The 14,841-nt window shown below is 43.2% G+C and overlaps 1 protein-coding gene across 1 annotated transcript in view; it reads right to left on the minus strand.

The window, feature by feature from the left end:
• Positions 1–9,312, minus strand: part of LOC118782027 (potassium voltage-gated channel subfamily H member 6) — a 38,247-nt gene extending 28,935 nt beyond the window's left edge. The window contains exons 1-2 of the mRNA XM_036535246.1: positions 9,126–9,312; positions 2,548–2,778 (exon numbers count right to left, since the gene is read on the minus strand). Coding sequence (XP_036391139.1) covers positions 2,548–2,778; positions 9,126–9,201 — 307 coding nt within the window. The 5' untranslated portion in view covers positions 9,202–9,312. The remainder of the gene's footprint in view (positions 1–2,547; positions 2,779–9,125) is intronic.
• Between the last annotated feature and the right edge of the window lie 5,529 nt (positions 9,313–14,841).

Consider the following 14,841-nt stretch of genomic DNA (forward strand, 5'->3'; position numbering starts at 1 on the left):
GTACCGAATCAGTCACTGGAGATCCTAATACATTGGGGCAAAGGAGAACATCAAGGAAAAGAATTTGTTGTCATGAAACGGCTCTGGCAAAACCCAAAGATGTCCATCAAACACAGGGATAAAGTAAATCAGTCCTCCCTGGGTATATACAGCAAGGGGGTGAGCAGGGCATTGAGAAAAGGGGAAAAGAGAGTGATGAAAGGAGGCCAGAGACCACTGAGAGACTCTTTTCCCACTGATTAGTGCAAGTCAGGCCTGCTCATGTCCCTGGCTTGTCTCTGCTATTAACACAAGCTAAAAATAACCTATCCGGGTGGAACCCGTCCGTGGTGTGTAAACCCCTCAGTCCCTCGGTGACAAAGACTCCTTTGACTCCCTTATTCATTTCTTTATCCACACACATCACAATCCCTGGCCATACCGCTGTTTCTACAGATTCATTTGTGCTAATTAGACTATGGTTATTTGGCCGTGGAAACAGCCTTTATTCAGCTATGCCTGGCATTTATGCTGTTCCTTTTATTTTCATACCACATGCAGCTGCTGTTAATGTTATAAAAGCTACCTGTAGGAAGAATTAAAGTGAAATATAATGATTTAATTGAATATTGAGCCATGTGAACTCTCTCTTGGTCTCTTTCTCTCTCTCACACACACAGAGTTAGGGATAGAGTGTGCATGTGGGTTTTTTATTCCATATTTAGCTGTAATTTGGAGAAATGTAACATAAGCAAACTTAGCAACCATGGAAACATGAAGACTGTACTGGAAAAACTGTCATAATTCATTATATGCCTAGTTAATCTGGTCCCACCATCAAAAGTAATTACGATTCACTAACAAGTGTATAATATCTGTATGTGTGTGTGTGTGTGTGTGTGTGTGTGTGTGCGTGTGTGTGCATGTGTGCGTGTGTGTGCATGTGTGAGGGGATACAAAGGACTGTAAACAGGTGTGCTATGAAAGCAAACCGTCACACTAATTACATTTCCATGACAACGGGTGCCCTGTGACCATGAAGCTCATCTGTCAGAATGGAAACTCATGCTAAGTCAACCAAACCAAAACACACAGACACTGTCTCTCCGCGAAGCGCTTTGCAATAACAAACAGACACTCAGTCACTTCAGTTGGCAGTGTGTGTGTGCCTTTATGCGTACGTGCATGTTTGTGTGTGTGCGTGTGTGTACGTCAAGTGGAGAAAGAGAAGAGAGAAGAGAGAGAGAGGGGACGCTTGGGCTATAGACTAGCACAGAGAGCTTTGCGCTCCACTGCCTTATGCCTTGAATTGCCTATCATTATTACTTTTTATTGACATTCATTTAACCAGGAAGTCTCCTGAGGTTAGGAACCTCTTTTTTTGAAAGAGACCTGGCGAGAAAGTCAGCAGGAAAAGTGCATTACACTTCCGCATGTACATCCAATTACAGTAGAGATGGCACACAAAAACATACATTCAATAATAAGCATTAGTTATCCCACAATTCCTTAATAATAATTACAGGTATTTAAAATATTTTTGTCTATTAAGATCTTCAATTCTGACAGTGAAACAGCTTCATCTAATCTAGGTTTCTTTTCTAGAGTATTCCTATCATAAGAGACAGGATAGGACTGAATAGACATAAAAACAACCCTCTGGTTCTGATGCAAGAGTATTACATTCAGTCTAGACTGGTCACTAGTTGGTTCTTCACTTTGTACTCCTAGATCTCCCACTAACCTACAATAAGTCATTGATCAAAGAAGATTTAATAGAAAATTTCCTGTTCTTAGGAATATATGCCAAAATTCTAATTATACTTTTTTCGCTTGCAATCCATCACTCCCCCATTAAAAATTTGAAGGATTATGACACTGAACTGATTCGTCTATTAACATCTGACAAAACGCTGAGATCCCCAGCGCCCCTCTCATTCATTTTAATGCTGCCCATAGATCATCTTTAACTCCACCTTTATGCATTTCCCTGCTTGTTTTCCCCACAGCTTCCTGCTAAATAACCACTGAATCTTTGCAGAACACATTCCTTCAGTCCTACCTAAAATTCCTTCCGCGTTCAGCCCAGCCCCTGGATTCAATCAGCGTTTGCACTTAAACTTTGACACACACACATCTAAGTGCAAGTGTTAGATCTTCCCACACTCAGTTTGGTGAAGTCAGCAATCACCAAGGTCTTCTGTTTCCCACTATAAACACCTCTTAGCCTCCTGTGCAGCCCCTCACCCCTCTTCCTATAGACCAGCGTTTCCCAAACCTCTCCTGCAGGACCCCTTGTCCTGCATGTTTTAGATCTCGCCCTGCTCCAACACAGCTGGTTTAAATGATCAGTTTGTTATTAAGCAGCCTCAGGAGCTCATAACGAGTTGACCATTTGAGTCAGCTGTGTAGGACAAAGGCGAGATCTAAAACGTGCAGGACAAGGGGTCCTCCAGGAGAGGTTTGGGAAAGGCTGCTATAGACAGACCACAGACACCCTGCCTCTGCAGCGGGGGCATCTCTCCGCAGCGAGGGGGATATTGCGGTACAGGCACGTCGTTGCTGTACCTTCTTTTCCATAGTAGAGGATCTCCACTTTACGCTCCTCGGAGCCCAGCAGCGCCTGGGCCAGCTGGGCCAGGGCGCCCTTCATGGTGCCTGGACCCACCAGGAACTGGCAGGTGCAGGACTGCTGCATGATCTCCGCCCGCGAGAAGCCGAACATCTGGCAGAAGCCCTCGTTGCAGTAGATGATGCCGCAGTTCTTCATCTGCGCATTGGCGATCAGGAACTTGCGGTCTGCAAAGAGAGAGGGACACAGACGAGAGGGGCCCGGTGAGGGAGGGAGGGTGGTGGTGGGGATGGAGGGATGAACGGAATACCCACAAGGGGTTAAAGACAAGAGGAGGAATGCTGGCCAAAAAGGGGTACCATACAAGGCATCCAGCTGAAATTGCATGTCTATTGTGGTTGTAGTGTGATACAGTACAGCTCCCAGTTGCATTATAGTGGATAACTGTCAAGGAGTGTCAAATCCAGATCAGCATTAAAATACCAGCTCAATAAAACAATCAATTAGAAGCTCTATCAGAACAAAAATGAGTTCCAGCACCAGGACAGGGCATCACTGGGGTGTACAGAAATTGTCAACAACTCAAAAAATAAAAAATGTAAAGGGTATGATCAGTGATATCATATGACATTTATCTGAAAACCAATGTGTCTCCAGCTGGACATCTGCTGATAGAGCCATTTGAAGTGGTATTACCACTCAGACACCTGAGAATTCTGCTCTTTCCCTGAAACTAACCTAAGCTTGTCTAAGCTTTTGTGTTGCTCTGACAGGCCCAGCCTATTACAGCCCCTGCCAGCGATATGGGAGAAGAGAGCATGCAGCTGCCCAGCATGTCTGTCTGCTGCTGAGCTCATGTGGCCCATCACACACACAGACACACACACACACACACACACACACACACACACAAGCGCACGCACACACACACACACAGGCATGCGCGCACACACACACACACACACAAGCGCACACACAAGCGCACGCACACACACACACACACACACACACGCAGACACACACACACACACACGCAGGCACGCACACACACACACACACACACACACACACAGACACACAGGCACACACACAGGCACACAGACACAGAGGCACACATGCATACACATGCACTCACATTCACATACACATACATACACACACAAAGGCACATACATGCATACATACAGACACACACACACAAGCACATACATGCATATACACACAGACATGTACATAAACACATCAAGACACATACATGCATACACACACATACATAGACTTATACACACATGTACAAATACATCCACACACATACACACACGCACACACACACACATAATCAATGACAATGGTGATGCTGCTCATTACACTGGTGTTATGCAACCACAGCATGTTCATCACAGGCAGCCCCAAACAGACAGCAGGTAAAAGAGTGGCCCTCACAGAACTGTGAAGTGTTGACAAGCACCATCCAGGTGTCATCCTACATTAGACACAAAGAACATCTGCATACACTAAGGTGTACCCTCAGCTGTAATGGCTTACAAGGCTGTCATGGTTAAACACTTACAGTGCATGTCATAAGAGCTGTAAGAGAAAGGCCACAGGAAGCCATTGTAAATGTATATACATTGCTTAAAAATTGACAATAAAAGAAACATTACCTTCTCACTGCATAGATAGTGTCTCACAATTAACCATAACAGCAACTATAAGAACAACATAACCTTACATCACACTAATGTGTATATACAATACCTAACAGTGATCTGTAAAACTACAAGGAACTTCATATGCTGAGGTATCAGGCCCTGAGAGTCTTGGTTCTGGGAAACAAAATGTCTTCTGAATAGTTGGGCTTTGAGTCAGCACAGGGACACGATAAGTGATTCAGTAATTCTATCGTCTGCAGGTAGACCATTCCACCATCAGGACTGAAAGATTCCGGTAATGGTTCCGGCAAAAGCAAATAGCCACATTTGCACTGGGAGGTGCTGTCTTCGTTAAAGGTCCATCGCGAGTGGCCAGGCACATTACTCTCCCGGCTCTGACTCCCTGTGTTTTCTAACCCCGGGACTGTCCGCTCACGCTGCTCAGCTCCAATCAGCAGGATGAGGCGGCGGGCGCGAGGCAGCTTGCGAGCGTTCGAGCTTTTGACAGGGCTGATTGGCCCGCTGCACGGGACAGTTTGTACACTCATCTCCAGCTACCTCACCTCCTCCCTGCAGCCCCTGCAGGCAGCTGGCATAATCAGCTGGGAGTCGAGTGAGGGGAAGGTCCAACCCGGCCTTATCTCTCTGCAGCATCGCTGCGCGCCGCTGTCACCGCTCAACTACCCGCCAAGAGCCAAGTGGGAAAATATGCAGCATATTGCCGTAACACAAACACGGTACACTGCATAATGCATTAAGTATGAGCATAATTCATGTACTGTATATACGTCCATACATGCGTTTACATATATGCAAACAGCAACCAGAGAACTGTAGAATCACAACAGAGCTCAGAAGATAGGAAAATAAATACTTGAGGAGGAAATATGAGGAGGAAAATGCCCTACTTTCATCGCAAGTCAAATGAAGCTGTTAACAAACCCTGTAGTGAGTAACCATGCCAAGTGTGGTAGGCTGCTGGGTCAAGGTTTTCTTTTTGTCAGAGTCTAAGATGCTGTTGTGTAGTTAACAGAGGAGAAACAGGATTAACACGTTACAGTGTTACTATAGCATGCTCTTAATGGTGTTCACAATCTAAGACCATTCAGAACAGATGCTGTGGAGGGTCTGGAATTATCACTGCATGTTTCACAGGTCTGAGAGAATATTCTGAAATTCCTTTAAATAATGAAAATCCTGAGGGAGGTTACTTAGTGATCATGTGCATGTTGGTGAAGTATGAGTTCATGTGTGCCCATGACTGAAAAGCAAGCTCAGTGAAATGACAATGGACTTGAACGAGAGGGATGATGTGGTCGTGTGTGCGTGTGCATTTCAATGTGCCCAGGCTCTTAATGAACACCAGCAGGCAATCCCCCCGCATCATTCTGATTTCAGTGCCAGGTCAACTGGGCCCGATTGTGCGCTGAGTGGCGAGAACAGAGATTGACAGCTATGATGTGCAAGCCGGTACACTGTGAATTCAGGCCACAGGGAGAGTGTATCAGAGCAAGTAATGCTGTTTACTGCCTGCTGAGCTGAGGGGAGATCCACACAAACATGAAAGAGATCTCAGTGACACGCCTTCCACACTGAAGGCACTGTAGGCAGACAGGGGGTGAATCAGTGTTCAGCCAGAGTGCTGGCAGTGCTATAGAGAAGAAATGTGTAATTATAGTTTGGGATTCGGAGTTGGAGTTAGAGCTAGAGGTACAGTCAGGGCTCTAACAGTCGGATATGAGTTAAAATCAGAGTCGGTTTCAGTTTGAGTCAGAATTAAAGCAAAGTTCAAGGCTACTGCTAGTCTAGTGTAAGTGCAGGCATGAGAATTAGATGCAGATTGTTTTCAAGGGTTAAGGGGAAAGTTCTGCATCCCTGATATTTTCCTGATGCATTATTCTAAACCTACACCATTTGCTGACTGAGTAGGAGCAGAGGTTTGGCAATTAAGTAGTTTATATTTGGCGCACAGAATACAGTAAGGCACCATGCTGCAACTGGGACATGAAGAGAGGGCCATTGTCTGAAGCACCTCTCTACCACTAAAACTTCCACAATGTCTAAGTCCCTTTCCCACACAACAACATGGCACTCTCCAGTTTTGCCTGCAGTAGCAAGAAGCTTCCTAATTCCAAAGAGGACGGTACCTTGATTTGCTTGTTGTTACAAATGATTCCAAAAACTCGTTAGCAATAAAAGCCAATAAACATGACACGATGAAACCACATTTGTTTCATTGTGTTTTCTTTACTGTTTTTGCTCTCTTGGAATATACAGCTTTGAATTACAGTTTCGATTTTGGAATGTGTATGTGCGCATTGCTGTTATTTGGAGAAGCAGAGCAAATGTTTGTCTTACACTAAATAAAAAACGTCAGCGTGTCCTAGCCGGCGCGTGAATAAGGGCCCCGGCATGATACTGAGGTACAAACACACAGGCGATAAAGAAGCCAGCTGTTTTCCATCAGCACTGAGGCAGCACTTCACACAGGAGGAAAGAAGACTCCCGACTACTAAAACCGAAAACCTGTACGTGCAGAGTAATCTCAGCTTGGTTATTTTCTCTGTTTTAATATCTTGGCACAATCAAATAAAACATCCTTGAAACATCTCTGATGTATTAGAAATTACAATCATAGGAGCGTTAGCTGGTTCACAGACATGGATTTACATCACTACTGATGACATCTGCACATCCGCACATCTGTACATCCTTTGCTATGTCAAAGCAAAGGGTAATGGAACTTCCCAAGATAGCTGCTAGGACAAACATGAGCAAGAGAAGTGTTTTTTTTAAAGTGTTTTTACACTTTGCTATATTCACTTAAATCTAACAGAATCTTTTCACTTTGATAACACTGACAATATGAAGAGATTTTAATAAATAATCCTATAGCTTCTCACCCTCCAGTGGTGACAGTTGCGAGATTGTGATAATAGCAATGCTGACTTGTAAAAGCTCATTACCTTCTTACGTCCCTCAGCTGAAACAGAGCATGGAGGTGCTATTTTTAACCTGCTCTTTCCATAGTCAGTTTGCCTGCTCCCAGCGTGAAAAGGGAAGCGTACACAGCTCTAACTGATGCTCATGTACAGATACAGGTATAAACTCAGAGCAACAGATAAGGGTACAAGATCTCTGGACTCATGGTTATTGGCTGAGGTATCTGGGACAGGGCAAGGTAGAGCTGACAGTAAAGGACACACGTACAGGGAAGGGGTGGGACTCCCAGTAAGATGGGACGGATGTATGAAAAAAGAGGTCTATTACTGAAACGTCTTTAATTTTACAGCATATGCTGAAAAGACTTTAGTCAGTGATAGAGTACTTTTTTAGCTCTCAACTAATTTCACCCTATAGCTCAGAGCTGTGGACTTCCTCAAGAGACAATGGATACCTACGGCAATGCTCTGCCATAGTCTGATGGAAGTAGGAAGACAGGGCTGTTGTATCTTATTTACAACAATGAATAGACTGTGCACTCCCACCATAAACATAAATGAGCATTTAAGGCATTTGTACTTTGGTCAGTGCTCTGCTTTTTTCTATTCTTTTCATGCTGTGTGGAGTGCTGTTAGAGTGCCAATTCAATGATGCTTTGGAGATCAAATGTATCATCATGACCATTATCACACGAGAACTGCATGGCAAATAGGCAACTGCAGTTGTGCATTAGTGATGTGATTTATTTTTGTTTTTCTCTCGTCTGCCTCAGAGTAGCGACCCAGTTGCCGGTCCAGAAAATACCAATATATTGATTGGAGCTGTCAGAAACATACTTTAAGGAAACATGTACCACATATCACAAAATTATCTACTGCTCCACATCAAGAGGAGAGTAGAGAAAAAATGATTAGCTCACTAAATCTGCCTCAATAACGCTAGAGCTGATTGCTTAATAGAGGATGATTATCTTTTAACAGTCACATTAGGGTCCTCTTTTCAAGGTAGTATCTAAGCATATTAAACTTTATAGTCTATTAAAAATACTGGAACTACTAATTCCCTGTTTTGCCACCCTAATCATGTTACTCACCGCGCACAGACAATATCTGACACTCACTGAGGCAAAGGTTCACAATTCCGTAAATGGAGGTGCAAAAATATACAGCATATTTCTAAAAGGAGGCACAACTACCTTCCTATGCTCGTTCCTCTCCCTGCCCTTCTAGTCCATTATATCTCAGTATTTCTCTGTCCTCCGCCTCTGATTCTCTGTCAAGCCGAGCTTAATCACATAGGCATCTTCTTTGACAAGATTTAATCTGTTGCAACGTTTATAATTGGACTCTAAATCATGTTGGGTTTATACTTAGATTTTACTAAGCCCGTGTTGCAGATATATAATCACTTATAAACTACTGTTAATTATCTTACTTGAATAGTATATTTAACATAATCAAAGACCATAGCTCATGATAGTTGTACTTCCGTTCAAAATCGTATTATTGAAGAAACAGCTACCATATATGGAGGAATATAATCCCACATAAATATTCCCTATCCAGAAATTCCAAATTGTTTTTGTAAAAGGAGAAAGGAGATGTGGATATGCCCCTGGAAGCCGTTAGACGGGTAGAACATTAAATTTATCTCAGTATAAGGATATATAATAAAGATATCTCATCTAGAAAATCCGATCGCAACAAATAAAACGGTAACCACTAGCTGCTCATTCTTTTGAAAAGCTACGACATGCAACTTTTGGAAAGCTTGTCAGCTAGCTAGATAAAGTTGGTAAAGTACCACTTTGAAAAGGGTTAAATGGTTCGTAGGCTTGCAAACCCATGATTTCATCAGACGCGCAGCTTGCACTTCACCTGCGCGTCCCACACACGGCCAAAGATAACTGCAGACTAAACACAGACGTGGAATAAATCACTGACGAAGGTACTGGTTACATCTGAAAAGTCCCCACTTACTTTGCCCGTCGAATTTTCTGATGATGGTGTCCAGGTAAGTGTTCTGGGGCGCAACATGACCCCGTCTCACTGGCATTTTGAAGAGGGAAAGCGAACTGTCTTCTTCCACGCATCAACCTTTCCGCTTGCTTCGTGTAAGTATGAACCAGTGTTCAGAAACGAAGACGGTGTTGTAAACTGATAAAAATGTAGGGATGTGCGATGGTAAATATCACATAGCCGGTTGCCAAGGCGATATTAAAACGACGTTGCCACTGCGCCAGAGCTGGAAAAAACCGACGCTGGTCAGCTCAATGAGCTGTAAACCGGCTACCTAAACAACTGTTTTAAATTGTGTACAAATGCGAAAAGGTTACCGTGACTGTTGGAAACAAGTGGTATAAAATGATCAAGACGGATAAAGCAGTGTCACCATCTTCTATATAAATTGAAGAAAAAGGCAGAAAGTCCAAAGTCAGATAAAACAGAGCGAGCATCCGTGTCAAGAGTCTGGGTGTTATAATGGGACAGCGCATTAACGCAGAAGCTGTTTGCAGAGTCGCAGCTCCCACCTCCCTGGAACCGCTCCTCTCGGTTGGTGTCAGCAGGGGAGGCCGTCAGCTGGCGCGGCTGTCACACTTGACAGAGAGCAGAGCCACCATCTATCACACTCTCCGTAACACAGAATGCCCACCTCGAAGTGGACCATCTCTTCTCCATGAGTTGTTGCGGTCTTGGGCGTTTTATTTAATTTGTCATTAACACCTCACCCACTCATCCACACTGCATTATTCAGCGGCTTGCATTATTTAACTAAGTGCTTCTTTAATAATAACAACAAAACAAGATGTTAAGACGAGGTGGAAAACGTTACACATGTCGGTGCGTGTGACCTTGCTATGCTGTCCATCTGAAACTTGGACTTCTAAATGTAAATGTAGTATTCTCCTGTTAATGTTGATTTTACACAATTACTTTTGATTATCATAACAAAATTAGTTTTTAAGCAAACTAGCAAGTGCCCATTGATATCCACTCTTTACCTATTCACATGCCTGTCTAAGAGCTGGAGATACTTTATCATTATGTAATTAACATTATAAATGTGGTGATATGCCATAGAATTCAAATGAAATAGCTTGATGAGATAAATGGTGACATAGACCGAGACGACTAGACACACTAGAACAATAATATGTACAGTCATTCACTCACAGACATGCACACGTGTTCACACATACACACACACCAGGTGTTGTGGCTGTTGCTGCAGGTGTGGATTAGACAGGGGGGTTGGTGGTCAAAATGTCATGGAGGGAATTGAAAAGGTTGTGTTAGTGTGAGCTCAGACTAGGATATGACGTCCTAAAGAGCTTCAGCATCTGTTATGACTGCCTTTCTGTCTTATTTAAATTATTTCTGAGTGTGTTGCTGCCTGTATAGGTAGAGTTTCCTGTGTCCATCGTGAGATGTTATCAGTGGTATCCAGCCCTGCTACTGGGACCACCCAGTGTACCCTCTTTTTTTCTAGCAAGTGGAGCCTCCAACTGACAATCAAATAAGTTTCTTTTTGTAAGGGAACCTGGGTGATTAATGTCTGAATTGTTTTCAGATGTTATAATTAATATGCTGTGTATATAATTGAGGGTTTCTTGTCTATTTGCATACAACACACAAGCTACTTGAAAATATATGAGAATGTATGAATGACAAGAAATATTATCTTTCAGTTGTCACTGTATGGTAATACTCAGCAGTTTTGTCGTTTGATTAAATCACCCTCTCAAACTAAATATTTTAAGTACAATACCTGAATACTGCTGAGACCTTTATGTGGTAATTATCCAGGGCCAGGGCTAGGGACCATTGCTATTAAATTTTAGTTATTGACTCTAACACATAATGAGTTGAAAACCAAAATATTATTTGTTTACGAATGTTAATTCAAATTTTCTACCTCAAGGTGGGTTCCGTAAATAGTAAATTATATTTCTACTGCCTGTTAAAAATGCAGGGATGTGTTAGGTGAATGTGTTGATTGGCAGGTTGAAGTGAGATGGGATGGATGTGATCTCACTCTCTTTGCTTGGTGAGGAGTGCCAGGAGCAGCCAGCTGTGGGGACTGGAGCTTTGGGAGAGGAGGTTTGAGTTCAGTCTGTAGGCGAAGTGAAAACATTCAATTTTCAGCAAACCAGTGCTGAGTAGTAGTGAGAAATGTGTTGGTGTGTTCCCTTTCTTTCTATCACAAGGAAAAACAAATCCAATTCATCCACACTACAGAGTAATGTACAAGTCTTTGTACAGTCTTTCCATAATAATGGTCAAGCATTGATAGACTCTGGAAACATTTATTGTTAGTGTGACAAAATGATATTAGTTTTAACTAATTATAAATGTCTTTTTGATTTTTGGCTGCTTATATAGCCAGTCTCAGTCCTAGTTCTTACTGTACCAACTCTTTATTGTTTGATAAATGTATCATATATCTGTCAATCTCCCCTGTTGAGGTGAACTACAACACAAAATGCATATATGAAAATGGAAGATAGATTAATTTACAAGCTTGCAGGGATGTAAAGATGTAACTTTATAAGCATGGCTATGCAATCGTCTTCTCTATAATACAATTATGAGTTAAGAGGAAGGGCAGTGGATTTGTACTTTGAAAAGAGTCTGTTCAAAGCAAATTGTAAACACTGGCCAGTGGCAGAGTATTGATTTAAGAATATGGTCACCTGGACTTCTTTCTTGTGCATTTGAGGGAAATGGCCCCCTGGGAAATGAGGAAATGAGCTGCAGATTGAACACCTACACTGACAAGAAAATTATTACAGTGCCAGGAGTTTCAGATGGCTGCAAACGTTCCACATTTCACAGTGTAATTCTCTACCGTCAATAATGCTTCCCCCAGCACATTGCAAGAAATGCAATGAAAACAGAAGCAAAAATGTTCCGAATGAAACCACAGTCCATCAGAAAAGTGATTCCTAAACTGTAGAATTGGACTGACTGAGAAAAGGGATGAGGTGGGTTGGAAAAAGCATCATAAAAAGTAGCACATCTGATGATGTATATACATTATTATTTATCGTTTTATGTATTTGAATGACTGTGAATACCATGATCAGTGCTTTACACCACAATTTTAGAAAACTATTTTTCAGCTCCCACTGCTTGTGGGTCACATAACAGGCATTAGTACATTTCGTTTGTTGTGAACATGAAATCCCTCGAGCAGAAGCAAGCAGCAGTGGAAGAAAACAGAAGTAGAAGGGAGGCATGATTAATCAATAAACAGTAAATGAGATGAGGAAGTGTTGTGTTTGGCCTGGCATTATGCTCTCCTAGGGGAGTGAATTTAGGCTCTGGTTTAGGGGAGAGGTAGGATTTATACAACTGAGCCGATGCCAGGCTCGATTTGATAGCTTCTGTGACCATTCTGTAAGGTTTATAGATGGCCGGTGGTGAAAACGTTCAGCCTGGCTGGTTCCTGGCTAGCCTGTGGCTTATTCTGCCCATCCTGCCTCGTATTAAGGATGAGATCCTTCTCCTCCCCTCATGATCGCCCCTACAGACACTCTGTCAAGCCTTGCAAAACAGAATCAGCGGCCGCAGTCTGTGACCCTGGACAAATTGAGAGGCTGCAATACTCTTTCTGGCTCCATCTCAGCGCGGCCCTCTGACAAGAAGGCCAAAAGGCCGTAGATCCCAGAGCATGACTCTGGTTGCTATTAAAGTGCGTTGTGTGCATACCAGAGGTTGCCTGTGCTCTGTCACTTTATCAGCGATGACAGTGAGAGAGGAGAGGTGCTGCTACCTTACTTTTTGTCTGCTACATAAACATTATTACTCTAGGTCAAGGATACAGAGAGCATAAAAAACTAAGACAGAATGGAACCAACATACACACCTCAACCATATCTTTGTGACACCTATGCTTGTGTTTTGGCACAGGGCATTCCTATGTGTGAAGCTTTTGGCTGGGCATCCCAAGCACACATCCCTAGAGGTCAGTGGTCACATCTACTGTATGAGGTGTTAATTAAACTGCTGGGATGAAGCAGGGGTTCTGGGGCGGTCCCAAGGGGGGGAGCTAACAGATGGGGTGGTGTGGCCTATGGCTGTGCTCAGTGGGTACAGGCATGAGTTCTATATTTAGTCAGCAAGCCCTCATGCTGTCCTTCAGCCCTACTGAGAGGGCCAAGGGGGGCAGGAATTTCTGTTGAAGTAGGGCACAGAAATAAGGCTTAAAGAAGCTTCCTGGGCTTCTTTAAAGTATACTGAAGGAAACCACACACCAATTATTCATTTTATTAAATGTTGTAGTAATTGGGGGTTTTTTTTCCCTATTTTGGTCATGTGATTTCAAGTGACCAGGAAGGTAACTAACAGTATGTAGACCGTTACAGGTTAAAATGAAAAGACCCACTTTAGCCTAAAGCGAGTGGTAAGCAGCTAATGATGACTGCAGACAGTCTGGTTCTTAGTCTGTGTATCAGTGTACTGTGGCTGTGAAGCTTATGGCATATTACTCAGTAGCCTAGGAGGGCAAAGGCTCACTGGATGACTGGTAAAGGGCCATACTGGGAAACATCTCTCACACTCACATGTAAACACTGTCCACACCCTGCTGCTCTGCTCCACTGACACACAGCTCCTCCTGCCACTCTCTCCAATTAGGCTGACTGTAGAAAAGTTCTGGAAAGCCAGACATCAGAATGCCACTGGAGAATCCGTGATTAACACTGAATGCCAACCTGGGTATTGTTGGGACACAATACCCAGGTGAACCTTGACAGACATTCTGCTCCTGAGATAATTTGATGCACACACACACACACACAATGCAAAGAGAATGCAAAAGCAAATATACAAGTCAAATTTTTTTCTGCTCCAGCTAAACCCGTATGACGTTGCTACTGCTGTTTGTTGGTAACCATGACTACATGGGACCCAGGACTACAAAACAGAGTTACCACTGAAGTGTTATTGTGGCCGCTATTCCAGTTGTGATAGCAGTGAAGATGTAATGCCAGGGGCACCATAGTCAACAAAGAAATCTGGGGGCCCTAATAGGGTCATCAATCAGATTTGAGTCCAGGGTCCCTTTTGATTTTTCATATACATTAAGGCCCAAGAATACAAAGTGCTGTGATCCAACACCATGCACTTAAGTAATGGAGGCATTGATTGAAGTTCCAGTGATATTGTTCATAGTGATATGTTAATGTAATTAAACTGCAATTACTTGTCAGTGTGATTGTACAAATCATGTATACATTATGAGTTCATAAGCCATGTGGGAGTTTAAACAGGGGAGGCAAGTGAAGGGCAGCTGAAAGTGAACAGGACATTTTTAATTTACTTGTGACAAATAATTTGTTCCAGTTTCACTTGGCCACTGTGAGCGTTGGAGTGGGGGGGGGGGGGGGGGTGTAGCAGGGGGAGTCAGAAACACAGAGGCAGAGGTCTGATTATTTCAGTCACATGGGTCTCAATGTGCTTCACTTCCAACAAGGGCAAAATTATAATAAGATTTCAATTATTCACAGAGCGCTTGTGTTATTACCCTTGATTTCCATGCCTCACAGAGGGAGCAGTGAGGCCTGAAAGGAGGCCCCGGGTCAAGGCACAGTGCAACATGCCCTGGCCTCATGTCACAGTTCTCTGGGTAGCATGAAGTGCATTGGACAGTATCGAATGTACAGTACTGTACAAATGCTTTGGGGTGGGGGGG

This window comes from Megalops cyprinoides, chromosome 1 (assembly GCF_013368585.1).
Source record: "Megalops cyprinoides isolate fMegCyp1 chromosome 1, fMegCyp1.pri, whole genome shotgun sequence".
Classification (NCBI taxonomy): Eukaryota; Metazoa; Chordata; class Actinopteri; order Elopiformes; family Megalopidae; genus Megalops; species Megalops cyprinoides.